Source organism: Grampus griseus (assembly GCF_964374135.1).
Source record: "Grampus griseus genome assembly, chromosome: 13".
In the NCBI taxonomy this organism is placed as follows: Eukaryota; Metazoa; Chordata; class Mammalia; order Artiodactyla; family Delphinidae; genus Grampus; species Grampus griseus.
Window position 1 is genome coordinate 11,695,610 of NC_139007.1, and position 21,764 is coordinate 11,717,373.

Consider the following 21,764-nt stretch of genomic DNA (forward strand, 5'->3'; position numbering starts at 1 on the left):
AGAGACTTTTAAAGTTACTTTTTTCTCCCTGTCTTTGTGGGGGTTTTTTTCCCCACATCTCTATTTTGACATAATTTCGGGAGTTTATAGAATTTAAAGTTTTTCTCTATAAGGCTACTCACACTGAAAAACTATAAGGTTTTTTACATTGCAGTTTTCTCTAGCTTTTATTTTAACATTTTGATTCCTTAGAGTGGGGCTATTTAGGTGTTCTTCAGGTGGACACAAATATAGTGAGCTTTGTAGGTAAAAGTAAAAGGTGTTTTTCATCATGATCTTCTGTGACATTGGTCTTTAACTTGAGGGGGGGTTGCTTGCAGATGCCCTTTTTTTTTTTAATGTTGATACTTTTAAAGTAAAATAAAACTTATATGACACTTATGTATCCTGTGATCTCTAAAGATAATTCAGAATTGATACTCAGCATCATCTGTCTTAACAGTACATGTACAACAACATTGTAAATCAACTATATTTCCATAAAAAAACTTAAAGAAATACAGGTACCATTTCCTCTTTAACAGGTGGAAATTTATATTTTTCCTTCTTCTCCTTAAATTCATATTTCTGTTCAGTTTTCCCACAAAATTTTAACATTATATGTGTATTTTAACTTCACATGATGTATTTTTATGCAATTGAAAATCTTTTAATTACTCTATCATACTGTATAGATATATATTCACTAAATAAAAAGATATACATTCACTGAAATTTAATATTAAATGATCTTTTCACTAAAAGTTGCAAGTATTAATTTTTTTTGCTGGATTGAGTTATCTTTATAATTACTAATAAACATGTAATTTATAATTATTAAACCTATTGTATAGAATTATATTGGAAATGTATTTCTTAAAGTGATGGTGTTGATGTTTTCCTTCCTTATTCATTTAGTTCATGTGTCCATAAATAAATGTTATTTATTGGTCTAATAAAACTTCAACAGTGATTTTCTTTTTAAACTTTTTTTAGATATAAGTGCTGAGAAATCTTGGTCATATAATAAATAGATGGATATAGAAAGAGTTTTGCTATAGCATTATCATTCAGTTCTTTCCTTTTGAATTAAATGGCAGGAAAATCACCTAGCAATGTAATAAAAGTTTAAAAGTTAAAAATAATTTGTAATCCAGCCTCTGGATTTATTGTCTTTCTGAATTTGGGGGAAATATACTAAAAAGGCTTTATCAAGACTTAATGATTGGCTAGTAGTTACACTTGTTACTTTTAAATTCCTTTTAGATTCCTATTTTTTAACCAGATAATCTCAGAAATAATTGGAAAAATTGAAATCTTGTTAATTTCTAATTGGCTTTTGCCAATTTTTTTCGTAAAAATAGTTTTGTAAAATATTGTGGGTTTTTTCTTTAAAAGAACTGCATATTTAACTCTCTTGATCTATGGAAAATGTCTATATATAACTTACTTGTCAAGGCCAATTCATAGTACAGCCAGTCAATTAAATCAAATGTATTATTTATCTATAATAAATAGTGTTTTTTTTCTGTTTTCATTTCATATATACATGTTAATCTGCATCTTCATGATGACATTTCACTTTAGAATTCTAGGCAGAAAAATGTAGCCTTGGTTTTTTTTTTTTTTTTTTTTTTTTGCGGTACGCGGGCCTCTCACTGTTGTGGCCTCTCCCGTTGTGGAGCACAGGCTCCAGACGCACAGGCTCAGCGGCCATGGCTCACGGGTCCAGCCGCTCCGTGGCATGTGGGATCTTCCTGGACCGGGGCACAAACCCGCATCCCCTGCATCGGCAGGCGGACTCTCAACCACTGCGCCACCAGGGAAGCCCTGCAGCCTTGGTTTTGACCTAAGTTTTTTTACCTGGTTGTAATAAAGGCATGCAAATTTAAGGGTTTGTTGGTTTTGTTTTTGTTTTTTTAATGCTTTCTTTGAGTTGTTTTCACGTGATTTGTTCCTTGGGGCAGTGCTTTTCTTGATAATAACTGGAGTAGAAGATACAAAGTCATTGAATGCAAATTTTTATTACTTTTGCTTTTCCATTTTGCATTATTGTTGTATTAAGAAAATCTTAATTTGGTCCAGAACACCCAGTTTCTAACCTGTGGTTCACTTTTAACAGAAATATATATAAAACGGGGAAAGATACGAAGCCCTACTACTGTTTCATGTGCCAAAAGAGATTCCAGATACTATTATGTCAGATTGTTCCTTTCAGGAGTATTTTAGACTCTAGTACAATAAATGAGAATTATGTCTTTTGTAAAGTGGAAAAAGGTTTGGTGTGAAAGTGGAGATAGGAAAGGAGATATTATATGTACCTTTCCTACAGATGGGTTTTAAAGTAAATCAATTTAAGAAAGTGTTAAAGTGGAGATTGAGGATTTAGGAGTTGATTTTCTTAAAATTATCCATGCCCAGTTGTCCTTTAGAAAGTCTTTGTGTATCCCAGGGTTTTAAGTATCCCTGGATTTTTAATGGCTTGTGAGTAATATGTAGGTCCATATGGAACATTGGTTTAAACTAATATAGTCCCTTTTTTGCATTCAAAAATGAGCATGGAATTAGGAGAAAGCCTTTATTTTGGTTCAGAGTGTCTTAGTGTTCCCTTTCTCTTCCACAGAATAATCTCTTTGCCTTTGGATTTCTGCAGTTTCATTATACCTCTTTATATAAAGGATGCGTATCTTTTATTAATTCTGAAAAAATTTTAGTTATTATCTCTGAATATTGCCTTTCCTCATTTTTTCTGGAACTAACTTTTATTAGATATGATAAGGCCATCATTTTTTTCCATGTCCTACATATATTTTATATGAAAAAGAAAAAAAAGAAAGGATAAAGGGCAAAGAAAGAAATCATCCCTGTACCATATCCTACATGGTTTCCTCAGCTTTGTCTTCCAGTTCACTAACTTATCTTCAGCTATATCTAATATGCAATTTAATCTATCCATTCTTTCTTTTTTAAATTTCAGTGACATCATTTGTAGAACTTCTGTTGATTCTCTTTCAAAATTTTGTTTTTCATAGTGTCTAGTTCTTTCTGTACTGTTTCAGTTTCCATTTTGTTTTTAAGAATTTCAGTGCCTTTAATATATGTTTTTAATGTGTCTAATCATTTAATAGATTCTTTTAGGTTATCTTATTTTAGGTGCTAAATTTCCTGACTACTTTTTTGTTTTAGTTAAATTGGCTTCGTCATGTGTGATAAGTTTGGGTGGAAGGTACCACATGTTGATAACTTTTGCACATTTAGCAGTCCCAATGAGATACACACTCATACAGCAAATATGTATTGAGCACAGTGTTCTAGATGATAGAGAGCAAAACAGACAAGTTTCTTATTCCTATGGAGCTTATATTTTGGTAACTGGCTGTTTATTAGTTATTTATTAGTTATTAATGATTAATGTTAAAACATAAGGGTTGGCAAACCAACGCTCACAGGCCAAATCTGGCCCACAACCTATGGTCTATGAACTAGAATAGTTTTTACATTTTTTAAATGGTTGAAAAAAATCAAAAGAATACTGTTTTGTGACATGTGAAGATTATATGAAGTTCAAATCTGTATCCATAAATATTTATCAGAAAACAACTGTGCTTATTTGTTCATGTATTGTCTGTGACTGCTTTTGTACTATAAGAACAGATTTGTTTCAGCAGAGACTGTGTGACCCTCAAAGACTAAAATATTTGCTGTCTGACCCTTTACAGAGAAAGTTTGCTGACCCCTGTATCATTGTTTATACTGTGTAAATATTTTCTGTACAGATTGATATCCAGTTGAGGGCAACATAGCTTTTTTGGATGGCTGGTATATTAGAGTAGTTAGGCAGAATATCAGATTTTAGGTCTGCTTGCAACTATCTACTCTATAGGATGGTTGTGAGAATTATGAGAACATGTAATCCACCTAGTACTTGGCACTAGCAAATCTTCCATAAATAGCAGTGTTATTGAACCTTTGTAAGCTGGTTTTCCTTTTCAAATAACGATGTGTTTATAGTTGCTTTTCTGACATCAGTTACGGCCCATGTTTGTGGTTTGATAATCATGTGATTTTTTTGTGCTAATCCATTTGTCCACAGGAGTTCTCCTGATGTTGTGCTTGCATTAGCTAGAAAGCTCTGTTAGGCTGCTAAATAAGGGGTTGGAGGGGAAGGAGAATTAAAGTTTTTCAGGGGCCTTTAGACTGAATATATCATCTTCTCTTTAGTAGTAGTAGTGCTCTAATCTGTGATTTAGCCATAAAGCGTTCAATTTTTACTTGTTTACACCTTATTTCTCCCAATAATTTGATGTAGATTACCAAGAGCACAAATAAAATGAGAGAAAATAAAAATTATTAATTACGTAAAGAGATGTAGATGTGCCACACATCTAATATAATTTATATGTTGTATTTTAATTCAACAGGTATCTCTAAATTTTCTTGCACCTGGAATTATGTCCTATAGGTTTATGACTGTGTGAGAGGAGAATCTTTTACAAATGTACATCCTGTGATTCTCCTGTGGAGTGATATCCTCCCCCACCACCCCAGCTACTTTCTAAGTATAACAAATAGTAAGGAACCTTTCCTAAGGGAATTTGACAGTACAGGAAAAGGTTTTCATGAGATATCTGCAAAACCAGAAGTACTGGTTGTCTTATTGCTGACTGAAGTGCGTGTAGCTTTTGATAGTACCTTAAGGCAGCAGAATTGGGAAATTTAAGAATTTGCCTTATGCAAATCTTGCTCTATTGATGGACTTTGGGTTGTCTATTGCTATGCCTAAATGCTTTCTTAAAAAGAAAATTTGGAAATGTTTAAGCACTTGATCAAAAATATGTTGAATTAGCTGAATTATATGCCTATATATTGGGTGAGATAATTTTGGCTTAACCAGTTCTTAAGAGGAAAGATTAGCTTTCTACATTTATATAAAGGAATTTTTAGTGCAGTTCCTTTGATTTTGAGATTTTCTGTATCCTAATGATTTTGAGTGTTATCTGGAATAACATAGTTTGGTTTTGCCTCTTGTTAAGAATTTATATGTCTACAAATAATACTATAAAAATTCCTTATACAGTGTAGTATGGGAAAGCATAGGCTTTGGAGTCAGGTCAGTACTTTGTTCAAATCCTTTTAACTAGTTCAGACAAATTACTTTGCTTTTTAAGCTCAAGGATCTAATAGCATAGGGGTAGAGTTTCAGTAAAGTTTAAGGCGGTATATGGTGGAGAGATTTTGTGGGAGAAAGAGACTTAAAGTGGGAAATTTGAGCATGTTAATCCTATCACTCAGTAGCATCAAGTAATTGACCTGATACTTTAGGTGCAGTTTCTGAATCCCAATCTGAAGAACTGCTGAAATGTATAAAATATGGAGATTAAATGAGATATTGAATATAAAGTAGTTAGCATAATGCCTATCCATAGTAAGCACTCAAATATTAGATGTAATTATCTATATACGGAGGAATGAAATTATATGGTTAGTCTTTAATGGAAACTTTTGCTTCCCAGATTCTTTTTTTTTAAAAATTTATTTATTTTTGGCCGCGTTGGGTCTTTGTTGTGGAGCGTGGGCTTCTCATTGCGGTGCAGAGCATGGGCTCTAGGCGCGCGGACTTCAGTAGTTGTGGCTCGGGCTCTAGAGCTCAGGCTCGGTAGTTGTGGCGCACGGGCCTAGTTGCTCCGCGGCACGTGGGATCTTCCCGGACCAGGGCTCGAACCCCATGTCCCCTGCATTGGCAGATGGATTCCTAACCACTGCGGCCACCAGGGAAGTCCCGCTTCCCAGATTCTTAACAGGACATGTATCAAAATCACGTGCAGCACTGGCTCTCCAGTGTTAGTGTACATCAGAATCACCTGGAGGGTTTGATAAAACAGATTGCTGGACCTTACTCCCACAGTCTCTGATTTAGGAGTTCTGGAGTGGGACCTGATAATTTGCATTTTAAAGTGTTCTAGGTAATGCTGATCTTGAGAACCATTGACTTAGGGCATTTTTGCAAAATAACAAAGGAATAGGCCAAAGTCACAGTGACTGGATGTCCTGAAATTTCAGATGAATGTAGCTTAATGACCAATTGTTTATGATAAAATAATTTATGGACTTTCTAATTCAGGATATCTGTGTTTCTACTTGAGTGGGAATTAATAATTACTGAATTCCTACCTATTTGTCCGTTCCAGAGCTAGGCAGTTTGTATATAGCTTTGTTGATGCATAAAATAACCTCGTGATTATAAGGAAAGTTACCTGGCTAGGAGACAATTCTATTTGATTCCTGAGTTATCTTTCTACAATAGCACTATGTTTCTGTGAAAAAGGGTCACCAAATGCAGAAGTGATTGTATTCTCTTTTTCTAATGGAAATGAAATAGTGTGATAACCCCTCTTATCTTTATCCCCTATAGTTCTGTTCCTGTTATCAGTTGTTTCTCTTGGTTTTGATCATTGTCATCTTTATGAGCTTGCTTATAATTGGTAGATATTGCATATGAAAAATCACAGAGATAATTTGAGGCCTAGGATAATATTCCCTTCCTGTAGGGATACACGTTTACTTTTGGCTAGTGACCAGGAGGAGCCTTAGCAGTCTCATATCACCTCGATCCAGTGGCTCTCCAAACGTAGTTCCCTTTTTAGCAGTATCTGCATCACCCAGAGACCTGTTAGAAATGCATATTCTCAGGCTCATCCCAAACCTCCTCAGTCAGAGTAAACTGTAAGGGTTGGACACAGCAATTTGTTTTAACAAACCATCCAGGTAATTCTGGATTTACTCTAAAATTGGAGAACTGACTTAATTGAGTTGGAGGTTGAGATGAATGGAAGCTGGATTTATAGTTGTAATTCACCCTTATTCATAGGCTATATCCTCATTCAGATTTTGAGGTGTTTATGAGGCAGTCCATACTTGGTGGATGTTGAACTCTGCTTTTGTCTCCCCAGTTCTCTGAGTCTTCTGGGAGTTCAGCTTAGCTTCTCAGCCTCTCATCTTCTGCAACTCCAGAAGTTGCATCTTCTGGAGACAACAGGTGTCTCAGAGAAAAATATGAATCTGGGCTCAGATCTCTGAGTTTCTTGTCCCTGATCTTAATTCTTAATTCTTCACTGCCTTGGTAGCCCTCAGGTGCTTCAAACAGATTTTCTTTTTTTAAGAAAATTTCTATTTTGTCCAGCTTTTCTGGTTTTCAGAGAGTAGAGGGAAGATTGAGCTGCATTATCTAATCTGCCATCACCATAAATGAAGGAGTCCGAAGTACATGGCTGTAAAAGATTTAGAAGTAAAAAAATGTCTCAAAATGATAAGCAGTGTTTTCAAAATACAGCTTTTTGGAGTTTTGGGATACAGACATGCCTCAAAACAAGAATGGTGCTGGCACAGTGAGCTCTTCTCCAGAAGACATTTTTTGTGGGAGATATGTGTTTTTAGGGAACTGTTAGGTTTCTGTGGAGATAATTGGTGGGGCTAAAAGCCAAGTTGTTATCTTCTTATGACTACATTTTCTTGTAAAAGAGTAAAAAATAAAATATTAGACTGCTGTTTCAAAACTAAAAGTAGGTAAGAATGATTTTTTTTTTTTTTTTAAGAATGATTTTTAAAATGTTGTTTTGGGTAAATTACCACTAAGAACTGAGGACTTTTGTCTTAAAGAGTCTGAAAACAGCTTTTAAATGTCTTGTGCAAAGAATGTAATAAAGCTAGGTTTCTTTGTTGAGAAGAGCTTCCCAAGGAATGAGCCATCCTGTTGTCATACTGTAATCTCTGCAAAGTGGTTGTTATTGATATGTTTGTATTATTATTTTCAAGTATGAAAATATGAAGACATTATCTCGGTTTCTGTGTTTATATAGAAATTTTGATGCTAAAGCCCAAGTACTTGTACAATGACAATTTACTGCCATATTTGGTTGTACTGTCCTATGGGTAACATCAAGGCCTGTTAAGCAGGGGAAATGTTTATTTTTTGCTTTCGGGAAAGAGCTATCTTAAGATCCTCTACCTTATCCCTTCTGTTTTTCTCTTTTAATTTTCTCAAATATCTTGGGTGATATTGAAATGAAAAGGAAATAATATGATAAACTCCCATGTTCCTACATATTTATGTTGTCCTTAAGGGAAAAAAAAAAGTATTACAGTTGAATTACTCTTAGATCTGTGCCGCTGCCATCCTTCTCCCCCATCCCCAATATCTGGTACATTTTTATTGCTTTTTTAATAAATGGGTTTTCAAATAATTGTTGATAAGTTATCTTATTATGTTGTTTATTGACTTTAACATTTATGGTTTTTACAGTTAAATCGTCAATCTGAAATTGTTGCTACTAGTTCTGGTGATCCCTGGAAGACATGTACAAAACGAAACAGGACTGAAAGCTTAAAACCTTTGAAAGGCAACCCACTTGGACTTAACATGTTGAGCAGCACTAAGAAATTGAGGTATAGGCACTTCACCACACATTCCTACAGAAAAGATAAAGAGTTTGACACCAAAAACTAATTGGCTACTCCAACTTAACACCTTTTCTTTTCACTTTGTCAGTAGATCTAATCCTACACACTGGGCATCTTTGCTTTGAATCTTGGGAATAGGCTTGATTGCAGTGATTTCTTGGTTTGGAGTTAAAATATTGAAAGAAAAATTTCAGTAGACTAATATTTCATAAGATGAGCTTGCTTTTATGAAGTTAGCAAAATCTTGGTTATAATATTAGAGGTAGGTCACGTCTCCTTTGGGGGATACTTACCAGGATTATCTCAATGAGGGACTCTTTTTTTTTTTAAGATTTCTTAATTCCCCTTCTCTTCTAGATATAACTCATCTTTCCTAGTGGTTGTCATAGTGAACCACTATTACTGATACAATTGGACTGTTACATATCCCAGAAATAGGGTTGAAGTCACTATTTTATTTCTACTTTGTGAGTTTATAGACAATTGAGGTACATAAAGGCTAAATAATTTTCAAGTCAGTGGTAGAATCGAAAGTAGAATTTAGCACTTTTAATTTTTTTTATAATTAACATTTAGTATTATTTTGGCATATAAGAAAACTTTTGTATACTCATAGTACATAGTTCGTATACTCATAGTACATAGATAGTCTTAAATAGAGAATAAGAAGAAGAAATATATCGGGATTAATTTACAGGAATTCTTACAGTATGAAACATTCATTTAGGATTCCTGATTTCTGTTCTAGTGTTCTACTCTTTATCTTCTTTCATGAACTGGATTGGAAACATTTCAGAGACAAATTCAGAAAGTGGAAAACTAATGGACAGTTTAACATGGTCAATGGGTTTATGTATAAAAAATTTTCTTTAAGTGTTACAGGTTTGTGTGTGTGTATGCTTAGATTTTAAAGGGTTTATTTTGCATAAGTGCATAATTTTTCCCTGTTTAAATTATTCTTTGTTTCTTGACTCTGCAGTGCAAATACACAAAATGCATCATTATGTTCTGGAACTGTAAGACGTTTTCCTCATACTAATGCACAGATAGCAATAGTAAAAACAGCAGCCCAAAGGTAAGGATTCTGATTGCCTTTGTTTAGTATATATACACCATCCTCTTTAATAGGAGTTTTTCACTGCCTTTTTTTTTTTTTAAACCTTTTTTTCCCTTAATTTGTGGAACTTTATTATGTTTCCATTGTCTCTAAAGAGATATTCATGTTTCTGAAATAATTCATGTCCTAGAATTTTTTTATTTTATATCTGCTTTTGAGTAAATCATATTCTGTAAATAGAGACATTTTAAGTAAAAGCTATTCTATTGCATTATGTTTCTGTTAAATTAAGCTGATTTTTACAACATTTGACAGAGAAATCTTCAGCTGGTAGTTTAGTTCTGATGAGTAAAACTACAGTTATTACCTTTCTTTGTAAGGTTTATAAGATTTCATAGCATCAAAGTAAATCACATTATTAGTTTTAAATGTTTGAGAAATTTTTGTGTTTTCATAAATTTGAGTGTTCTCATTGATCATGAAAGTATTACTTGAATCTTGAAATAATGAACGTAACAGTGTAATGCTTGGTGTTTTTAAATGCTTTTGAGGTTTTTCATAACCATTTTTGGATGGTTATGAAATTTCAGTTGAATTTCAGTTCTTCGTCAGTTTCAGTTGACCAAGAAATTCTTAGGCTCCAACAATTAGAAAAATAATTTATTTCTTGCATTTTGAATAGTTGCATAAAATTTTTATAACTAGTAAAATTTAAAGATTTTTTTTAATATATGCTAGATGTTGTTCTTCATTTTTTAAAATGTTGATCTAGACTGCTACTCATTCAGAAAATGTGTCCTGACTCTTACCCTTGCTGTATTTGCTATTTATGTAGATTTGCTATAACAGAGATTTTCAACTTAAATACCTTATATCATTCTCATACTTTAGGACAATAAGAAAACCTTTCCTTTGCTTAAATGTATTATTTTTCGTAGTTTTGACATAAGATATTTCAGAAAATCAACTAAAAAGATGGAGAAATTACTATACATGCCACAAAATTGGCTTGCCTTACAAATCAAGCTTTCTGGCCTACATGTGGCACAAATATGAGAACAAACAATAAAAAGAGAGTAATTAGCGGGAGGGAAGAAGGATAGACACACTGTTTCTCACACACTGATCACATTGATAGAATTCATCGCTAAGAAAGATCTGTCTACTTGCTATTCTGAAATGTGGTCTAAGTTGAAGTACTGATTTATAATCAAGTGATATATTCTACAACCAAAATTATTATTGGTTTAGAAGTTATCTACCAGTTTAGAATTATTTACACTATGCCTTATTCTCCCCATCCCTCCTTTCTTCATTGGTAATGTTAAAAAATTGATTCCAGTTTGGGAATTGGTATGTGTTTTGTTTTATTCTAGGTCCTGGCACATCTTATACCTTGCCATGTGTATCATTGCTCATCTGTATAAAAGATTAGATTCTGTTAATAGGAAGTGGTATTTACTAGTAAAATACTGTTTCACACACACACACACACACACACACACACACACACACACACACACACACACACACACACACACACACACACACACCCTAATTTAATTTGTATTTAAAGAAACAATCCATTAAGGAAAACAGATTCTACTTATGTTTGTCTCATAAAATAAACATTTCTTAGTCCTACTGCAGTGTGACTGTTGTTAAAAAGATTTTGAAGTTCAAATACCAGTCATGGAGAGTTTTTCCAGTTTTCTTCCTTCAAAAATACTGAGTGATTTTATGCTACATACCAGGTATAGGTAGAAAGTAGTCAAAGATGAATATGACAGTATTTGCCTTGAAGCTCAAGTGTGGTTAGGGTAAACGACAGAAAGACAAGTAAACAGATGATTACCTGGTGAGTGCAGTGTAGAGATATACAAAGTATGTGTAGTACTGTTTACAGAGAAGGGAGCAGTGAGGAGTTCACAAAGGAAGTATTAAAGAAGCTTTTGAGTGTTTTAGCTAAAAGAGAACACTCCATGCATTAGGAACCACATCTTCAAAGGCATGAAAAAAAGCCTTCACCTGAAACGATTGCTACCAAACTTTTGGTTTTAATTAGTGTAGTGTTGGCACAATTGTCAGGCCTCAGATGAGGATGAGCACACTGGCTTTTACAGTTTCTCCTAACTTTTCTTATTTTCTCAACTCTTAATTTGAAATTATTAAAGGAAATGCCATCAGTTGGTAATTCACACACATAATCCATTACTCCTGGGGTGAGTGGTATAACTTGTCTTTTAAGTAAATCAGACCTGCATTTTGAATAATTTGTAAGATATGGGAACAGGTATAGCACACGTTTTTAGTCTAAAAGAAATGAATGAAGATTGTTAAAGTATCAGATCAGATTAGCTGCTATTTGGAGAATATTACGATTGCAGTCAGTTTTCTTACTGCTATTCCAAATGTTAATTTAATTCATATTTAAAAGATAGATTGTTTATATACTAGCAGTGATGGAGGAGGATAGTATTAGTATGGAAGAAATGAAATGCAGAAAATTAAAATCTTTATAACTATACCATCTCCACTCCTAACTTTAACCACACTTGGAAAAAGAGCACATTTACTGGTTTATGTTTTATTTACATTTTCACTGTTTTGTTTTGGTTTTTATTAAGGATAGGTAGAAAGCCTTAAAAAGGACCATAGGGGGAAATGAATGTCTACAAAAGCATATATAATCCATAAATGGGAAAATGGGCTCCTGGAATAAGCAAGATTTAATTATTAATGAAAAGCACCACTTTGAAAGAATTTTTGAAGTCCAAAATCAGGTCATGGATACCAGAATCAATCAATCTGTCTTTTTTCTTTCCTTTTTTTAAATTTTAAGAGCAGAAATAGTCCAAAAAGAATGTACGTCGACATTTTTACAAAGCCCTATGTTACTGATAATGGCTTCCCGTCTCATTTTTTAAAAGCTTTTTTCTTTCTTCTTCTTCTTCTTTTTTTTTTAATATATATAAACTCTTCTAGGGCAGGGCTTTGGTAATAAACACATATTGAGGAGTTTTGGAGAATTACCATAATGTATAAATTAGATACAGTAAGTGCATTTTTCTCAAGGATAAGAGAAATGAGGATGGTGTATATATTTTTTGGTTTTGTTTTCTTCCTAACTCCCTTGGTTTATTGGAAAGAACCAAACCTGTTTCTTCTACTTTTACTCTGTCTTCTACCTCTTTTACTCTCAACAGGTGAGTTTAAAGAATAAAAGCAAGAGAGTACTAAACTCTTCTCACTTCTTGAGCACAACAGTGTAGGGTTGGAAGTGGCTAGATTAGGTATTAACGTCTAACTTTTCGTTTTTATTTTACTTTTCCTGGAAATATTACACCATAAGAAATAAGTATATAAGAGTAGACAGACTATATTTAAACTTTTATGTTTGTATTTTGTTTCACTTTAATAGGGGCCTGATAATTTTCCTTCATTTTTCTGTCATTTGTCCAACATAAATTTATTTTATACAGATTATCCCATTTTCTAAATAGCAGAAGTAAAAGTTCAAATGTGGTATTTGTGTAAGTTTATAATAATTCTTTTCCTTACTATTAAAACTTTTTTTAAAAATGTGTTTCTTTTCAATGTTGTTTATGTAAAACCAACTTACCCTTATTATTTTTTCTTAATTTGCTAGGATTAAATTGATATTTTACTGTGTGCTTCACATGATGGGAATATAAGAGTTAATATGGGGACTCAGGGATTTTTGTGAACTATGTTTTGCTTACAGTTCTGAATATTTAGTTTCTTTTGTAATAGGAATAATTCTAGGATGTGAATCTTATTCTAAATTGAGGGTTTTATAATTTTACCCTTGAGTACTTGATATTGATAGCTTTTTAGATTTTCCATGAATTGTGGAGAAGGGTGGACATTTTATACATTGGACTTTTGGTTAGAGACCATGATTTTAAGTCCCAGGACTTTTCTTGTGTCCCAAACCGTGTACTGTATTTGTATTTAATCTAAGGCTTTTGTGCAAAAGTTTCAGCCTTAAAAAAATTTTTTTTTCTTACTCAGAAGCAAATACAGTTGGACTTCTGTATCTGGGGGTTCCACATCTGTGGATTCAACCAAGCACAGATTAAAAAAAAAAAAATCCAAGGGAAAAATTCCAGAAAGTTCCACAAAGCAAAACTTGAATTTTCTGGTACTCAACAACTGTTTACATAGCATTTACATTGTATTAGGTATTATAAGTAGTCTAGAGATGATTTGCAGTATATGGGAGGATGTGCTTAGGTTATATGCAAATACTATACCCTTTTATATAAGGGACTTGAGCACCCACTATTTTGTTATCTGCCTTGGGTCCTAGAACCAATCCTGTGCAGATAACCGAGGGATGACTTTAATCACGCCTGATAGTGGGATTGGGACCTCTAAAAATTTTATAACTTTTAGGAAGTTGTATTGTTCCTTGAAGACAATTTCTTTAACCACTCTAAAATAACGTATATCCTCAAGTGTTGGATGGTTAAATAAAGCTCTTTCAAGAATTTTTCAATCTTTGTACATACTTTTTTATTCTTTAAATATGTTTAGATATAAATTATTTTCTGTACTGACAAAAATTGAAAGCCAATTTACATATCTGACAAGATTCAAAACACTAGTATATAACATATATATAATGTGTTTAAAACAAATTAATCACAGAGTTTTGCCTTATTGACTGCAGTTACTAAAACTACAATGATATATCAAAAATGAGGTCTTGCCTCTTACATTTTTTTTCTTTTTCATGTTTTAAGCAGTCTGGACCAAAAGGAAAGGTAAGCTCAATATTGATGAAATTAGAGCATGGATACAGCAGTAAAATACCAGATTATTTATATGCTTTGAAAAATGTCCATTGAATTAGAGTTCATCATTAAGTTTATTAATTATTTTAATAAAAAGGAAACTAATAGCACAACATGATATTTGACTTACGTGGGTAATATTTCACCATAATTCTCAATATATATATATATTTTCCATGAATGATTATTATATATTTACACTGATATGTAACTACTTTTGTTTTAAAAATAGAATATTTCAGGATCTTAGTAGTAAAATTGTTTTCAGTTACTTAATTTAAATATTTCTTGTATTTCAGTGGTAATATTTTTGGTTTATACTTTAGTAGAGTGAGGGGAAAAATAGAAGTAGAATACCTTAAGCTTGGAGTTAAAACTCTAAACATCAAAAATTTGTGACAGAATTTTATGATCACTCTTTGTTCCCTTTGTAATAACACTGGCAAACACATCATCCTTTAGCAGAAATGTTGAATAATGTAAATAACATGGAAACAAGTTTTTAAGAACACACATTTCTTAGAATAGTGAAATGATTGTAGTTTTCTAAATCAAATGCCTGTAATAATAGCTCTTCTCCTCAATGTATGTATGTGGAAATTTTTGTGCATGTGTGTATCTTTTTTTCTTGCTTCCATGAGTTTCAAGAACCTTTTATGAATTCTCCCCTCCCAAAACAGGTAAACAGCCCTTGTTTTAAACCAATACTTTAATATCATTGGTGATGGTCAAAAGAAGGGACATTCTATAATTTTATTTAATTATGTAACTTTGACTCTATAATTTTGTTTAAAGGTATAGAGGAGGCAAAGAGGACAACTTGCAATATTTTATACAATGCTATATATTCCATCTTACTTCATGAACACCAGGTTTCTGAACTAAAGATGATCCTGTCAGCAAAAGATTTAGGCATATTTATAATTCTGAAATACTTCACAGTTCTTACATGGTTTAAATGAATGCGTTGTGCAAGTATTTTACTACCTTCCTCCTGGGAAAGAAAAATTATTTTTCTATTGTGTCTGTTTTTCTCTCTGAGTAAATTATTATTTCTTGTCAGACATAGATGAGTCATTTTATATCTTTCGAATTTTTAATTCATAAGTGACTATATTTTGGGGAGAAGATCATTAATAAGATGTTTTTAAGTAACTATACAGTCACACATGAACCAGACTGTTGTTTTATAGAAATAAACAAATTCTTTCCTTTATGTTATAGTAGATAAAATATAGGTACTGTTATATTTATCAGAATAGTATAAAGATCTTAGAATATTCTCTTATAATAGCCTTGGTGGGTTTATACTGATTTTTTTCTACTGTTTTGGCTTCTTATGCATATTTCTGTTGTGGAAATTTATTCATTGATACATTCAGCAAATATTTCAATGACTCTATGTGCCAGGCACTCTTCTAGGAGCAGACAAAAATCCCTACTCTCTTGGAGCTTATATTCCTGTTGGAATAATACTGGAATAGAAGTCAGAGATGTAGAATTAAGTAACCAGCATTACCAGTAGGCACATAACTTACTCTAAAATGGGAATAATGATATTTGTCCAGTTTTAAAGGAGATTTGTGAAGAACAGAGATTTGTTCTGTTATGAGATAATTATTTGAAACTGACATATACACTGTAAAGTTTGAAATTTCTGTAATAAAAGGTGCTGAAATTCTTTGTCTTTTTGTACCAACATTACCGCCAGGGGCTAGGCGTGAAGCAGCATCTATTTATAAAATATGTTATGATGAATACACTGGAGTGCTTTATTCAGCAGCTTAGTTACTGTTAGGTTCAATTTAGCCCATTAATCCTTTGGAATCTCACCTAAAATTATTTTATCTTTGTCAGAGATAAACTGAGAAGAAATTTTGTGTCAGTAGATTTTACTTTGTAAATTTTTTTTACGTAAGCCATTTTTCCTCCCTTATGAACAAAGCCACATCTTTTTTTCTGACCTTTGAAAAGTAATAGAAAATCTTTTATCTTTATCCCTTAACACATGAAGGACTGTAAATCTCTGAACTAAATGATTTCTTTAAAAGAGGATGGTTTATCTAATAAACAAAAGTTAGGTAGTTGTGGAAGGTTAATCTTTTCCAGGTTTTTTCCCTTTGTACTGTATACTGGGCACAATGAGGTATATTTTAGGTTTAAAACCAAGCTGGAATAAAAATTAAACAAACGATATTAAGGTCCAGAGCTTGCAAACTTAAAAAATTTGCTGCCATTTTTCTTTGTTGTGGGTGACTTTGACAACTTGAATGACTTGAATTCTTTTCTGACTCTTGGACAGTTGGCTTGTGAATATAGTGTACGTGGTAGCACCAGCAACCTAGAATATTTAATCTGGTATTAGAACTTTTTTTTTTCTCCTTAGATAAAGACAGTTGAACTATTATGAAACTGAAGCACATACTAATTTTCAAATTAAAAATTTTTTTTAATATTTTTATTATAAATATGTGCGTATCGTAGAGAATTTTGAAACAAAAAGATACAAAGGGAAAAGAATACAATAAAAGACATATATGAAACACTAGAAATTTAACTTAAAAGGGGGTATTGAAAAGACAAGTATTACAATGAAAGATTTTATAATTTTTAAAAAGCTCATCGAAAATTACATCATTAGTATCTTCATGCATTTCTTTCCAATTTTCTTTTTCCTGTGTACTTTTAAATATACCTAATACATGCAGTCATAATAAAAGTACAGCTGCATATTTTGAGTTTTCACCTAACAGTATGTCCTAGCCTTTTTCCCTGTTAAGTTGGCTTCTAAAAATGATTTGTAATGATTACGTAATAGCTTGTCCGGCAGATATACATAATTTATTTACCCATTAGTCCATTTCTTGTTGTTTTTCACTGTTGTATATGACAGCGGTCCCCAACCTTTTTGGTACCAGGGACCGGTTTCATGGAAGACAATTTTTCCATGGAAGCGGGGGCAGCGGATGGTTCAGGCAGTAATGCGAGCACGATGGGCAGCGGCAGACGAAGCCTCGCTCTCTCACCCACCTCTCCCCTCCTGCTGTGCGGCCCGGTTCCTAACAGGCCGCGGACCAGCCGAGGCCCGGGGCTTGGGGACCCCTGGTATATGACACATTGATGAACAACTCTGCATGTAAATCTCTAAGTGCATCTCCTAAGATAAATCTCTGGGAAAGGATTCTTTGGGCTAGGTTACAGATGTTTTTAATGCTCTTGATAGGTATTGCGAAATTGTTTTGCAGACAGGTGGTACCAATTTATATTAGCATTATAAATTGGTGTCTCAAGGTACCTGAAAATAAAATTATATTCAGATGGTACTGCCTTCCTTAGAATTATGAGAGTCATCTGAAACCGTAGATATAATAAGAGTATAGCAAGATGATAGAATACAAGACTAATAATGTTAATAATTTTTTATTCACTCTGATCAGTTGTGGTATATATTGGAAAGACCAAAATTTCCTTCACAGTAGCAACTAAAATTAAATATTCAGTAATAAAATTAATGATGTGTAGATCCTTTATAAATATATCTAAAGAACCTGATCTGAGGCATATATTAGGTTCCTGGTTGGTTATTTGATATCAGTGCTCCTTAAAATAAACTTAATGCAATTTTAGTCAGAAATCTTGCTGACTTTGTTATTTTAGGAAATTTGGCCAATTGATTCTAAAGTTTATTTAGGAGAGTAAATATTTGAGAAGAGTAAGAGATGAGACTTACTTTATAAAAAGAAGAATAAGTGGGGGAAGAGAAGAATGACATGTCTTACCACATAATAAAGCATACTGTGAAGAAAACAGTGATTGGATATGGAAACATTGGAAAAAAGCCTAGAAAGTAGAGCAGTAAACAGACTAGAGATTCCAAGTATATTCAATTTCCAGCTACCCTGTCTAATCAATAAATGTTTAGTTTACAGTGCCTGAATTATGGTATTTGCACATAGGCTAATATTTTGAATTACTTTATGGTGGCTCTGCATGGTGGCCAGTGGTTCAGTTTTGACATTACCACCCTTGTTCAGCATGATTGTACAATTATTTGACCTGATAAATACACTTCTACTTACGTACTGCCTCTTAGTTATACACATTTATTACTTCCAAATATTTATCAAGTGCCTGCTGTGTTATAGGTATAAGGATACAGTGATGAACAAAACAAACAAGATCTCTGCTCTCGTGTAGTTTACATTTTGATGGGCAAAAACTGATAATGAACAAGTAAAACACCAAAAAATAAGTTCTGTGTAAAAAAGTATAATTGGATGATGTGGTATAGAGTGACAGTATGGTTTCTTTAGATGTTCAGAGAGACACTCAACTATGAAGCTAACATTTAAGCAAGGACTGAATGAGCAGCAGTCAGCCATACAGTGATCATAGAGATGGCTTTTCCACATAGGGAAGAGGTGGTGCTAAGATATTAATGCTGGAGTGAGTTTGGCACGTTCAAAGAACAGAAAGAAGGACTGCGGGGTGGGTTTGGTTAAGGTCAGCTAGGGCCCCTAGATCATAAAAGGCTTTCTGTAAGATGATCTGAAGAGTTTGGGTTTTATGTGGTGCACTCACTAGAAGCTTTCAGGTCATTTTAGGTAGGGAAGTGTTATTATTACCTGATAAATCTTTGAGATTTAAAAAAATAATCTTTTGTATATGATTTATAATTTGGCGCAATTAAAAACTTAAGTCAGTGGCATTCAGTTAAGGCTAAGCGTGATTTACTTACCAAATAGAGATACGCTACAAAAGAAAATCAGTAATAATCTTTGACTATTCAAAACTATCTCAGCAAAATCTAGGAATTGGAGAGGTAGAAGGGCAGAAGTAAAAGGTATCTTAAGGCCTTTTTTTTTTTGGAAGGGGGACTGAATGGGGTAGGATGGGGAAGTAAAAGGATTTTAAAGATCTTATCCCCTTAGAGATGATGCAATAGAATATCTTGTTTGAGGAAATAGTTGGAATCTTGAGAACATGTTGATGAACAAAATATGCAGTTGGAATAAGGGTTGAGAGAGGGAAGGTAACTATTTGTTAAATTAACCAGGAGAGGAAAAACAAATGAAAGGTAATTGTGCAAATCAGTAAAAATAGGGGAAAAGAGTGACAATAAACAAATATAAGAAACAACTAATACAGTAAGATGAAAGGAAAACATGAAGTTTATCAGATGCAATAATGATTGTGAGCAGGTCGAATATATTTAATAAGAGAAAACTGGTTGAATTAAACCCAGCTATATCATGTTGTTTACCAGAATCAGATACTTATAAAATAACAATTTGTAAGTAAAGGGGTCTCTTGAGTCTTAGACTCAAAAGAAATGCGAACAAAAGGAAAGCATGAGTAGAATTTTAGCAACAAATGAAATAGAATTAAGGATTAGAAGCACTAAATAGTATAACGGAGCACATTTTATAATGGAGACACTCGTGAGAGTGTAAGTAACAACGAGCTGTGTAAAGCTCCCCTAAAATATCTAAAATGCAAGGCGTTCTTGGTTAGAGTACAACTTCGGGAGATTTTAATACATCTCTTCAAAAATTAGATTACAGTTTAAACATGAATTTGGATAATGCATTTTCATGAAAAATGAACACATTTAATTTATTTTATAGGAATTTACATCTTTTGAGATCAGTTCGAGCAATGGAACGATTTATAAAATGAGTTTCAAAACCAACTTAAAAAAAAAAAGCAGCACTCAGATCCTGGTTTCTAATACCACTCTAATAAAAGGAACATGGAGAAACGGCTGATTCTAGGGATGGGTTAGGGAAAACACAAAATGATCATAGAGTATCTTGTAGTATCAGAATCCAAACAGGCATTCAAAAAACAAAGGGGTACTTGCTTCAGCAGCACATATACTAAAATTGGAACGATACAGAGATTTTCATGGCCCTTGTATGAGGACGACATGCAGATTGGCAAAGCATTCCATATTTCTGTAAATTTTATGTATGTTTTATCAGAATTAAAAAAAAAAAATGAGGTCACATGAAAGGAACACAGGAGCCAACTGAAAGAGCTCCCAAGGGCCAAAACTGAAACAATTGGATTATAACCTAAAGTATAAAATAAATATTCATGAGTCATACTGGTATAAATGATTGAATAAGTGATTTATTTATTGAACTATCCTGGGGTTTTTATAAGCTGCATAAAATGAATTGGGGGAAACAGGTGTTTATACAGAAGAATTCCAAATAATATGTGTAGATAGTTTCCTCTTCAGGAAGTAGAATTTAACTACCCCTGCCCCTTTTGTGGGCTGGACTGATTGGACTTGCTTCCAAATAGAATGTCGAAAGGGAAAATAACTTTGGAGTGGAGAAACCTGGCAAACACTACTTTAGCCAGATGATCAAGGATAACCTCACTAGTGATGTAAATCATCAATACCATGTAACCCCTGATACGATGTGATGAGATGGGTACTGTCCACCAAACCTACAACTTCAGTATAATCATGAGAAAAACATCAGACAAACCCACATTGTGGGGCATTCTACAAAATAACTAACCAGTCTCTTCCAAAGTGTCAAGGTCATGAAAAACAGTGGGAAACAAAACAGTCTGGGAAACAAAAAAGAGACTAAGGAGACATGATGACTAAATGCGGTGGATCCTAGATTGGATTCTGGAACAAACAAAGGATATTAGTGGAATAGCTGGCGAAGTTCAAATAAAGCCTGGCATTTAGTTAATAGCAGTGTACAAATGTTGATTTCTTTTTTTGACATATGTATGAGGGTAATGAAGGTGTTAACGTTAAGAAAAACTGGATAAGGGATATAAGAGAATTCTGAATTGTCTTTTCAAGTCTTCAGCAAATCAAATTATTCTAAAATAAAGTTTATTAAAAAAAAAGGTCTGAAGCCTGTCTAACCTTTAATAAGGAGTCTCATGTTATTTAAAGAGTTCTGCACAGAAGGAAAAAACTCTCCAGTTCACTTTATGCAGCTTGTAAAAACGTTGGGTCCATGAAGTGAGGTTTTCTCTAAAACTTCTATGCAGAACACAAGCCCTCAGAAGCAAAAAAAATGCTCCCGCTTGGTAGAAGACAGAAGATAGGGACACTTCTCTGTTTCTGCTTGGTTTGAGGTAGGAAAGAAAATCCACCAGGAAATTAAATTCTAGCCTTAAGCATCCTAGTAGTTTGGAGTTTGAAATTTTAGTGTCTGTAGAGTGATGGAACTCTCAAATTAAGAAATTAACATGAAATTTCATTTTTGATTACCTAACAAAGTTTCTTTTAAAAACTAAGTTTTAAAGAACACAAGATTATAGCTAGAAAGTTCTTTTAATTCCCTTATTAAACAAATACTACTTTTATTCTGAAATTCTTGTATTCTTGTATTAAACTTAAGGTATGCTTTTATTTCTGTAATTTACTCATTATAATACATTTTTTAAAACAATCTGCTCTGTCTGTATAG

The 21,764-nt window shown here is 33.1% G+C and overlaps 1 protein-coding gene across 4 annotated transcripts in view; it reads left to right on the forward strand.

Moving 5' to 3' along the window:
• Window positions 1-21,764, forward strand: part of SENP6 (SUMO specific peptidase 6) — a 102,667-nt gene that overhangs the window by 20,816 nt on the left and 60,087 nt on the right. For 3 of the 4 annotated variants that reach the window (XM_082668655.1, XM_082668656.1, XM_082668653.1), the window contains exons 4-6: window positions 8,279-8,421; window positions 9,416-9,511; window positions 14,266-14,283. In XM_082668655.1, coding sequence (XP_082524781.1) covers window positions 8,279-8,421; window positions 9,416-9,511; window positions 14,266-14,283 — 257 coding nt within the window. The remainder of the gene's footprint in view (window positions 1-8,278; window positions 8,422-9,415; window positions 9,512-14,265; window positions 14,284-21,764) is intronic. The other variant, XM_082668654.1, reaches the window with a different exon arrangement.